We start from the raw sequence: 11,972 nt of genomic DNA on the forward strand, positions 1-11,972 counted from the left end.
ATGACCCTATTGCAGCTGAAATGATTTGGTAATTGGTGTGTTCACAGCAGTTGGTTGCAATTAGACAACAATGCCAAATATGGGCTTGTCTTGAGATTTGTGGAATCCAGCCACCATCAGTGAGGTTGACGTCATTACAGCTGCAGATTTTAGACTGATAAGAGCATAATGCTAAGGACCTGTCTTTTCCTGAAGACTGCCTGCCAAGGAGCTATAGGGTCAAAGTATTTTTTTCTGTTCAAGGATTAGTTGTCTGAAACAGTATTTATTTAGTATTAAGTAAATTTGTGAATCGCTGGATTCAGATCTTCTTGCAAAAAACAAATTGTTCTGACTTAAGTAATAGGAGTGAGTGATGCTGATCCCTTGTTAGTCCTGCGTCAGATACTGTGTGCACAGCTGCTGATATTCACATTTTAATCTTTAACACCTCTTCCTAGAAAGGAAACTTTATTATGTTAGCCAGAGGGTTCATGTTCATTGCCGTTGATGCAGAGTGTATGGCAAATGTTTAGAAAAGTAACATTCAGAAACCACTTGTTTTTTTGTCAGATGCAAACCTGGTGAAGAACAATACAGGCATTTTATTTTCTAGGGGCTAACTGATCGGTACATCTGCAAAGATCTGCCTTTTGTTCTTTCTTTTTTTACCGAACTCAATCCTCCTCCTTTCTCCTGACCCCTCACAATGCTTTCTAAAAGCGCCTGTGCCTCGAGTGCAGGTCTACTGCACTGTAAATTCAAACCCTTGACAGCAAGGGGCAAAAGACAATAATGGATCAAGACCCTTTCAGGACTGAACAGCTCCTGTTTCCTGAGCTAGCAATACTGTAATTATCAGTGTTTCCATTAGCTGCTTCCATGCCATTGACAGGCTTTTAGAGAGTGCACCATAAATTATAAGACTCCTAGCACTGTGTCACATAAATGGAAGCAGGAGGAGGGGCTGGAATATGTTATGAGATACTAAAGATGCAAGGGTAGCCAGGGAGACATTTAATAATACATGAAGCAGCAAGCTCTGTAAGTAGTCTTTTGAATTAGTGCTTTTTTAAATTGCTTTCCCTTTCTGTGTGCAGTCACGGACTGCAGCAGTTTCTAATGTAGCTACTGCTGTTGATTTGAAGTGGAAGTACAGCAGTACACACACCTTTTTACCTTGTGTTTCCCTGTAAATAGTATGTCACCATGAAGAAATCTAGAAGAACATCATGTTTCATTTTTTTATTTAAGCATTTTTTAAATAATTAATGACTTTGTCTTTTGTTTTTAATTTTTACGAATGGCAGTTGGTAAAATTAGATATCTAACCATAATATATTTTTCATGACTGTCTAAAATTTCACAGCAGGCCTCTATTTCCGGCCTTCTTCAAAACAAAATAAAAAGCTTTGTTTAGAAAGATGTTGTTTATGGACCTGTTCTCTGTGGTGTCATCAGGGCAAAAGGGAAATCATGACTAATGCAGCTGTCGAATGCTGGCTGGGACTGCAACCAACTGTTTTTTGAGCTGTGGACACAAAAAAATGCACCAGTATATTACAGGAAGCTTTTTTTGCAGAAATATATCTTAGATGAGACTGATGTTAAACTAGAGACAAAGTCTGTCATTGAGGGCTCAGTTATAATCTCTGGATCTTCCTGGAATATGATAATTGGTTCATTCTTCTCCTGTTGAGATAGAAGTAATTATGGTGGTCTAGTTACTAAACAAGTAATGCTTTACAATTACACCAGTAAATGGTACCTGCAATCTACAGTATATACAGTACCTATAATACCAAAGCACTTTAAAAATGAATATACTCAGTAAATGCTACCTGTAACCTATATCCCTCTAACACTTGAAATACTAGCTCTAACCTAATTTCCTATAATACCTATAGTAAAATACCTTAAAATACCTAACACTTGCAGTATTGTAAGTAACACTCTACCTGAATAAGCCTTAAAAACACCGTCCTAACTTCACAACAATAAAATAATCTGCAGTAAATGGTAGATTAAGATAATCTGTAAAATTTGATCAGATACAATCACTTTATTGACCATATACTGTACAATTTCTTTATTAGGAATTTGTCTTTTTGCATACCCCAACTTGCTGTTCATGACAGACACAGACAGGGAGAGAAGCTTGGGGTCAGAGCGCAGGGTCAGCCAATTATACGGCGCCCCTGGAGCAGTTGGGGTTAAGGGCCTTGCTCAGAGGACCAGAGGAGAAGAATTCCTCTGCCAGCCTAGGGATTTGAACTGGCAACCTTCCAGCCACAGGCGTAGATCCTTAGCCACAGAGCCACCGCAATTACCTCTATCTCGACAGTAGAAGAATTAACCAATTATCATATTCCACTAAATTAAAGATAATTTATTAGGTGCATTCTCAGTTGGTGGTTAGTCTGCAGTACAAGCCCTGGTGATCTAATCTACTGAACCATGGATAACTGTTCCTACTATCATGGACATAACCTAAATAATATTATTTTGCTGTGGACCCTGTGCAATCCCTGACTTTATTATGGAGTTTGTGTTTTTTCTTTTTCATAGATCAGTTTTTTATAATATTGCAAATATCCTAATGGAAATATGAAAAATAGAATGGAAAATGGTTTCCTGTTGCTGTTGGTCTTGAGCAACTGTGTGCATGGAAAAAGAAAAATGCTCTCCTCGAGTAGTTCAGCTCTGGCTTTACTCCCACCAAGTGGTTAAAAGCTGTCAATGCAGGAGTAAAAAATAAATGTTATAAAGAATTCAAGTAAAATGTATTTTCCAGACTAGTACATGGAATCTATCAGTTTTACAAGTACTTGTGCATGAGAAACCAAGACTGCAAATAAGAGGTAGTCAGGTAGTGTAACAGTTAAGAGTCTAATATTAATTTGATAAGAGACATAATCAAATCTGTCAAATTAAATATCACATCATAGTGTTACGATGACAACACTATTTTTAGTATTATGAATTGCTTGCTTTAAGAATTTTACCATGTTAATCAAACCCTTACTTTCAGAATCTATGCTGACTCATTGAATGCTATTGTTGTAGTAGCATTCTTTAAATATTGCTCCATGAATTTTTCAATAACATCACCATTAACACAGAGCTCTGGTTGTTCTATAGTTTACTGTTTTGTGCCCCTTTTGAATTGTGTTGCATTTGCTATTCTCCAATCTTTGCGTACCACTCCCATGCCACAGGAGAGTTTAAAATATTCTAGATCCTAGAGGAATACCATTCCTCATTTAATGCAGTGGGTATTTCAAGATAGGAAAAGACCATCAGGCTGTGGCAAGTTCTTAGCTATCATAGCTGCTGTAAAAGCTCAGTGTTATTTAAGTTAACAGTACCCAATACAGACGGACTACTCTTTCTATAATATTGTGCAAGCTAATGGAGTCTTCTCTTGCTAAAAAATATTTATTGTATGAAATATTTTGCAAGTTAAATGTTTACTGTTTCTTTGTTACCTTCTGTTATTACTCCTCTGTTATTTAATTCTGCCTTTATTGTTGTTACACCGCTGTACTGCTAAAGGAATGCTTTGCTTCATAGGTTGCTTGTGTAACAATACTGTTCTCAGTCTCTTGGAATTTCTAATGTCTTTCTTCAGCTGTGCATGTACAGTACATCTGTACAATATACTCTTTTGTATCTTTGAATCTTGGGCCCCGTTATATACTGTACTGTAGTACATTTTCTTCCTACTGAATTGGTTTTTAAAATTCTCTGTCATATATTTCTTGACTTTTTAGTGATTATTTTATTTTCCTGAGTCTTAAGTAATACAAATATGTAAGAGTCAATTAACATATTTAGATATGGAAATATTTTTCATAAAAACACCATTAGCAGAAATACTGTGAGTCTTTTCGACATTCAAATTCTATCTCCAACGTTCTCCAAAAATATATTTCTAGACAATGTTAAAATATTCCCACAGCAGCATTCCATTCTTTGGTTTCATTGCTCTCACTTATCTTAAACTTCCACAAGTTCTTTCCACAAGGGTTTGACAAGTGAGAGACCTGGGGCAGCCAGAATACTGTATATTTTACAAGATACCTGTACTCTGTGTCATCTTGCATCTTTTTCTTCTTTCAGACATCCATATTTTTAAAAATATTAAAATTACAGTCATCTGTTTTTCTTGTAAAGTACATCTTATTTTTATTTAACTTCTACTTATTTCTTTTTATGTGTTTGATAATGCAGTGCTGAGAAAAATGTGTGAAGTCCAAATATAATTGTGGTAATTACAGTTTATAATCATGATGTAAGAAATAAATAAGGACTGAGTTTGGACAGCCCTGTATAATGGTCATAATCTTTGTGGATTTGTTGTTCACTATACGGGATAGTGGTTTCACACGACATTGGAAAGAGAGAAGTTGTTGCTTGTCAGTCTGGAGATGGTTACAAAACCTTACCTTATCATTTTGAGCCCCATCATTGACTGACAATCTACAAATTAAAAACATCCCAGAGTACAGTGACTGTCTACAACAGGTCATCCTGCTTTAATCTTCCCAGGAATTACTAGGAAAATCATCTAGGAAGTCACAAAACCCCCCTCAGTAACATCTAAGGATCTGAAGGCCTCTCTCACTGTGGGTGTCAGTGTTCCAACCTCAACCATCAGGAAAAAAATGACCGAATGCTTTTCATGGGAAAATCGCCAGGAAGAAACCATTGCTCTCTAAAAAGAACATTTCCACCGTCTCAAGTTACAAATGTAGTTGATTTTGTTTTACCTCTGTGTAATACTCTGTACTTGTCTACATCAAATGCCATTTAAAAGGAGGAATTTTCCCAGTCTAGAAGATTATATTAATCCTATTGAATTCCATTAGCTCTTCCTATTTTGTTTGCTAGTCCTCTTATTTTGGTATTGTTTCCGAACTTAACTGCTCTACCAGCAATACTAGAATTGTGTCACTAATATACAGTAAATTATTGAGAGCCATGCCCCTCAAACAGATCCTTTCTGCTGATGGTGTTCCTATAGATTTTTTCACAATCTATGCGGGAAAGTTAAGGTCTCCCATAACAACTGCTTCTCCTTGTGCTCATGTAGAGTATTCTTAATTTCGTACAGTGTTCTCAATGTTAAGATCTTGATTCTTCATGTACTGACTGACCTGTGTTTCCTTCAGATCACCCCAGCAGAAGGTCTGGTGTCCATCCTGAAGCGGCGAAGCTCCCTGGACGGAGCACAGCAACCTTCACAGCCTCACAGACAGGTACCCAAACGCAAAGTGAGGTTCAAAGAGCCAGATGACTGTCTTGACCCAGGTAAGTGGGGTTGTGACACTGCAGAATGTGCATCTGTTAGTCTCAAACTTTCATTGTTTGTAAAACAATAAAATAACATGATTGTTATTTGTTTTGGGCTGCATGTTAAATTGTTTTTAAAAAATGTCAACCATGTTTACCATATACCATACAATAGTAAAAATTATATTTATATTACGGAATATATACCGTAAGCCTTTAATAATTTTTTTTTTAAAAAATTAAATAAATTTTGTCCTGAGGGTGACACTGTGGCACAGTGGTTAACAGTGCATCCTCGTATTGCTGAGGGCCTTGCTTCAATTCCAGACCTGGAAGTTGTATGTGGAGTCTGTATATTCTTCTGTGGCTCACCTGGGTGCTCCTCCTGGTTTCCTCCCAAAGTCCAAACATATACTGGTACAGTAGGTTAATTGGCCTCTGGCAAAACTTGGAATTAGTGTCAGTGTGTGCATTTGTGTCTGCAATGGACTGGTGTGACATCCAGTCACAGGGTGTGACAGGGTGTGCCCTGTCAAATCACTCATTCGTACATCCGCTTTGGACTTTTGTGTGGTAAATGTTTCTATAATCAATATTGCTTAAGCATTTGTTTGCAATTTACAACATTTGACATTTGAAATAGCTTCTTTGCATCTACTTTGTACTAGCTGAATGTTAAGATTTTTAATAACTTCTTTCTTGTTATGATTTATTATTCCTGCAAACACATTTAAACTTTTTAAAGCAAAAAATAAGGATAAAAGAGCCGTGAACCTTTGCCCAAGGATGTCAAACCCTTTCCAGGGTTATTTTTCAGCTCTGTCTACTATATAGTATTGTAGGCCACACAGAAAATGAACAGCAATTCAATACGTTTCACATGTAACATGACAGTGACGGTCTGTGCCTCTGCAGATGATGTTGGAGGGGACTCCTGTCTGCTGCTCTTCCTACTGTGCCTTGTGACGGTTGTTATTAGTGTGGGCGGCACCGCTTTCTACTGCGCCTTCGGAGACGTGGAATCCACGGTGTGCACAGACTTCGCCCAAAATGTGGATTTCTATTTCAGCCAGATGCAGCACGGAGTGGACGAACTGAAACACTGGCTCTCCCCTGGCTCATAGCAAAGCAGGACTCGAGGCACAATTTTTTGTGCGTCTTAATTATTCCTCGATCTCTCTATTTCCCTCCCTGATAAAATCATGACACCGTGTCTGTTTAAGGATCCATACCAGTGCATTATTTCAGCACAGTGAAGAACAGAGGTCAGTCTTCTGTCCTGTGTTACTGGGCAGTAGTCTGTCTAGATCACTCTGTTATTGGCCGAACTGATAAGCACCTGTTACTGCCTCAAAAGCGCAGAGATCCCATGAATTCAGTGACTAAAGAGTGCTTGGCTTACATTCGAAAGCTGGTTGCCTCTTTTGCATTTTTGATTTCCAGTGTACGCTAGTGTTACATTGGTCAACACTTTAGTGCTGAAGGCACACACCTGCTGGGCAGCTGACAGCTGGAAATTGCAGCACCAGGTGAAAACCTGTGCTGGATCCTTTCTGAAATGGAAAGAACTCAAACAGTCATACTGCCAGGGTGGAGAGCTGGGGTAAAGGCATTTAAGATTATAATAATATATTGTAAATGTTTAGTTTAAAACATAAGTCTTATCTTTTTAACAATGAAATTAATTTTGTACATTGTGAATTTCTTCACATATTTGTGTTTCTCTCAGGAGGTGAAGATACACAGTGGCATTATCTTACTTTTGAAATGATGAGTAGCCTCCAGGTAGCAATGGTCTGCGAGGCCATGATGGAAAGTCAATATTATCACAGTATGGGACAGGAAAGCAATATGTTAAACAATTGCAAACTTATTCTTCTTTTATAGACTATAGACTCTCATCAGCTGGACAGCAGAGTATGATTACTTGTTGGTAAAACAATACCAAATGCTCAGGCTTCTGAGTCTTGCTGTTATTGCCACTTCTCAGTTTGGTGCGCTGATTTCATTTTAAATTGTTTTAAGCTTTTTATTTTACAGTACTGTCTTACACAAGGAAATGCACTGTTTCTTCAGGGTACATAACACAGAACATATGTCGAAAAAAAGACCTTTCATATTACATGTTCTCTTTAATTTTACAAGGCTTATCAAAAAGAGCAAAGGACTTTTACTGTAATAGTCAGCAAATACAGTACAAACTCATTATTACAGACAGAACTGCTGGGTCCCTAGCAGGGGCTATATTAAATGTTGAGGGGGTTTTATAGGAGATTTTTTTTGCTTATGTTGTAAGTGTCTCTGGCTGGATCAGATGACACACTTCTTCATAATGTGTGGATTGATCTATTTATTTAGTGTAAGAAAATTAAAATGCTAATGGAACATTTTTACGTCAAAATCTGTATTGATGTGCATGTTCATTTCTTGAACTGTTTGAACCTGAAGTGGTTACTGTGTTTTGGGGGCCTTTCCCTTTGTGTTTAATGTTCCAGATTTTATACAGTATGTTATTTTAAGACGAAGAATAGAAACCGACATGGGCTTGTCTAAAATGCCCACCACTGAAAGAAGATTTCAGTTTTAATATTGTTAAAAGTCAGCGTTGCACCACTGTTTTGTTTTTGAAACTTTTAGCTCTCCAGTGTAAATCATATACTGACAGCATATGCATCACCTCACTTTAACGTGTTGTCCAGATTTTAAAAAAGATGTTGTATTGTAAATAATGCAAAGGGAACATAAATGAATTGGTTACTATGAAAATGTGTGGGTAATTATTTTGTGTATTATTGTTGTTTTCTTTCATGAAGTGGAGAAAGATTATAATTGAATTGCAAAGATGAATTTATAGTGCTCTTTTGAATCTGGCCATTGTCCTGGGGTAGCATTCTTGCACTCCTGAAGACGACAGTGTTGACAGAGTCTCCAGTAAACTGAGCTTCTGAGATTCATATCCACATGCTCCATCTTCAGTCCTCTTTCTGCAATAATGAACCACGTATGATTTTATTTGTTACATACTTTGTGAAATGGTGACTCCATTCACCATGGCTATTTTATTTGTACTTTTTAAAAAGAACTTGGATTTGCCAGTTACAGTATGTTTCTGTTTTACACCTATCCAATTTGAAATTGTTGAACATTATTGTCTTACTTGCTATGGCTCCTCTGAAAAGCCCACCCGTCCCTCATTCAACACACTACCTGACAACAGTGTTAGCTCAAGCTGAAAGAGTGGGGTGCATCTCCACCGTCTTACAGGCTCCTGACAGATGCAAAGAGTTGCTGTTCTGCCAGACCATGGCAGTGTTCAAACAGCTGGGAACCCCAATCACAATAAGCCCTGGTTCTTAGGTGCAGTGTCTACACCTTCACTGGCTGAACCACTCATGGGCCCATTTAATTACATGAAGAACAGTTACCAGACCTCTAGTTAAAACTTCTTGGCAAATTAGTCTTCAAATGTCAGCATGAGTATGGCCAGAGAAGGAAGCCATAAGTATGGTAGCAATCATTGAAACTTTAATTTGTAGTGGATCTCTGGTGGGGAGCGAATGCTAAAGTACTGTTTGGAAAGTTATTTTTGACTTTCTGCTATTTCTGCTAATTAGTCATCAGGAATCTGGAGACTGCACGGAATAATGAGTTGACATCAAACTTGATAAAAGAGGTATCAGACTTGATAAAACAAATGGAAATGAAATTAAACTGAGCCAAACATTTTCATGATCTGAAATGTAGAATTCTGTACTTAATAAAGAGAGCTCTACAGTAACCGTTCTCAAAGATCTAAACAAAACGAATTGCCGTGTATTAAAATGATTGAGAAATGTAATAAATATTTATAACTTTTGCTCAGAAATGTAAGTCCTATGTCTATATTGACGAATATGTAAGTAGGGTGGTGGTGGTTAGAGTTGATATGAATTGAGCTAATGGGTGTATTACTATCCAAAACAAATTCAGAATTCAGCGGAGATAGACAGAGCCTGAAGTTTGTTAGTATGGAAGCAAGCAGTAAATCTCCATGCTCAAGTTGCCCATTTTGATGCTGTCATGTTCACTATTAAATCTGAAAGAGTAAAATCTTTTTATATAGATGTTTACATGTAAAAGTAGACTCATCAGATCCGTGACTGATGTGTATCATCCACCTGGGTGACACAACAGCCATTATTCACCAGCTGAATTAAGGGGAAACTTTAGGAAGGTCAGATTGTAAAAACCCAGAGTTCAATTGTATCCAGGACACTGGAATTAAGAGACCTACTCTTATGAACAGTGTCATGGGATCTTTAATATTCAAATAGTCAGGACCTTGGTTTAATTTATTTTCTGAAGAACATTGCCTTCACTTTTTATTACAGCAATTGTTCCCTGGGAATTGCTCAATCCTTCCCATCCCAGGATTGAGCAATTCCAGCCTTGTTTAGCTTCTCAGGTCAGACTGAAAGGTAGTGCTGTTATTTTTAAATGATGATTTGTAAACTTCCTGCAAAATCCAGATGAGGTTCCATGATCAGAAACACTCCTGTCTTGGTTAGTATTTAAAGAACAATATGTAATATGCTGTTTTTTTAATGAACATGAAATTACATTATTGGCCAATTTGCTAAAAAAATTGACATTCCATGTCACAGCATTAAATGAATTAATGTTCTGTGAAGTTAGTCCATTACCTATAGCCTGAGTTATGCTTTGTGTTTTTTTTTCTATTTAATATGTATCAGGAATTTTGCATGTTTGAATGCAATTTGAACATAAGCAGTTTCTTTATAGCCACTGATAAAGTAATGGAATTATTTTCTGGAAGGATGGGCTGGTGACACATCTCAAGTCACTGCACAATCTTTGCAAATTAAAAAACTCTACGAGTTCCCACTGACTTTTGCAGCTCTGCAAAAACTGTATACTGTATATTTCAGTGTAACTACAACAAAAACTTTGTTACGTAAAGACTATGTTTAAACTGTTACTCATGATCGAAAGGTATAATCAACATTAACTATCATTCTGTTAAATCTGCTAAAGATTGCCTTTATTACATTACTGTCCCATATATAGATTAAACAATTCCCTTGTGCTTCTTACACAGGGAATTATTAATGTTGCAGAACTATGGAGGCCAGTAGCCCTTTTCCCCCAAAACATGCTTACAGTAAGTCTCTTAATGTACAGAAAAATAGAGAGTCGTGAATGGCTGAATGAATGTCAAGTTATCCTGAAAATAGACCAGTCAGGAGACCTTACTTAAGTATTCCTCCAAACCACTGAAGACACTGACACTGTCAAACCGGCTGACACTTCAGACTCAGCAGTGCAGCACGAACCAGAGGGCATCAAGAGAAGCAACAGGGAAGTTCCTTTAAACCGTGGACAGCAGGCACAGCCTTTTGTCTTTACAGGAGGAGATGTGGATCAAGCTGCTCAGCCATGACGTCTTTGAAGAAACAGCTGGATGAAACTCTAGAGTCTGTTCGCTACTAGCAAGCTACAGTACACGAGTTGCGTGACCTCTTGTTTGAAACATTTCCTATGCTTTCATATTCTTAGATTCATCTGTTCTTATTGTTTGTATTTTCTCCCCTTAGCAATCATTAAACTGAATTTTAAAGAACAAAAGTCTTAGCCAAGTGATTGAAATGAGCAGTCAGGTCATTGTCTTTATTATCTCTAATGTTGCTTGTTCATTGATCTATCAGCCTGCACCTGTCATTCGTTCACCATCTGTTCTCGTGTCTGCTCTTGAAATTAAAACAGAAGCTTTTATCCAGAAATATCGGCATCTTATTCACATCTGCTAGAGGTGAAATTACTTCTGATGGAGTTGGTGCTCTTTTGTTGTCAATCCCCTTTCCAGAAGGGCACCAGAGAATGCAAATATCACAGATTTTAAGAGGGGGTTTGTTTTTTTTAAAGATTAATCTAATGCACTATTCCCAATAAAACCATCATGAGACATTATCTCCTTGCTAGGAGAAGAGACCCAGTCACATAATAATTAAAAGTTATTTTATTTATTCTGAACCATATATTTGAATATACCGGATTTTAATAATAATAATAATAATAATTGCTTACACTTACTGTATATAGCACTTTTCTGGACACTCCACTCCACTTACATTTTATGTAAGACATTCATGTTATGCATGTTTATAATTTTTGTTTCCAACAAAATGCTGTAGAGGCAAAAGCTTGAATCGTAAGATATATTTTCTTATCGGTCACCTTATCGATTGCCTTTCAGTTCCAGGTTTTGATATGAAACTTTATTAAAACTAGCTTGTAAGAGCTAAAAAAGTCACAAAATTTTTGTTACATCAGCAGAACTCGTTTTTTTTTCTCGTCTGTCTAGTACTGTACTGAAGACTTTTCACCCAAAAAAATGTGATTCCAGTTTTTCGGAAGCTACTCCTTTGCGACCACATAACGACAGTACAATAGAGTAAAAAGCTTCAGGAATTGTTAATGATATCCTTATACCAACTCTATTTTACCTTTTACTGTAAATGATTTATAATAATCAACCACTAATTTTAAAACTGATTGTAAACACTGCTCACGATTAACAATTAAGATAATTAACCTTGCACTTTATTATTACACTGTGTTTAGGATCCAAGGCATGCAAGCAGACAGAAAATTCCCTTTTATGTCAGTCGAACGCAGTAAAAAAGCTGTCCCTTATTTGA

At 37.0% G+C, this 11,972-nt stretch overlaps 1 protein-coding gene across 1 annotated transcript in view; it reads left to right on the plus strand.

Annotated features, from left to right (window-relative positions):
• Positions 1 to 8,230, plus strand: part of cnsta (consortin, connexin sorting protein a) — a 50,984-nt gene extending 42,754 nt beyond the window's left edge. Inside the window, exons 10-11 of the mRNA XM_015351533.2 lie at positions 5,154 to 5,292; positions 6,190 to 8,230. Coding sequence (XP_015207019.2) covers positions 5,154 to 5,292; positions 6,190 to 6,398 — 348 coding nt within the window. The 3' untranslated portion in view covers positions 6,399 to 8,230. The remainder of the gene's footprint in view (positions 1 to 5,153; positions 5,293 to 6,189) is intronic.
• The last annotated feature ends 3,742 nt before the right edge of the window (positions 8,231 to 11,972 follow it).

Source organism: Lepisosteus oculatus, chromosome 2 (genome assembly GCF_040954835.1).
Source record: "Lepisosteus oculatus isolate fLepOcu1 chromosome 2, fLepOcu1.hap2, whole genome shotgun sequence".
Taxonomy (NCBI): domain Eukaryota; kingdom Metazoa; phylum Chordata; class Actinopteri; order Semionotiformes; family Lepisosteidae; genus Lepisosteus; species Lepisosteus oculatus.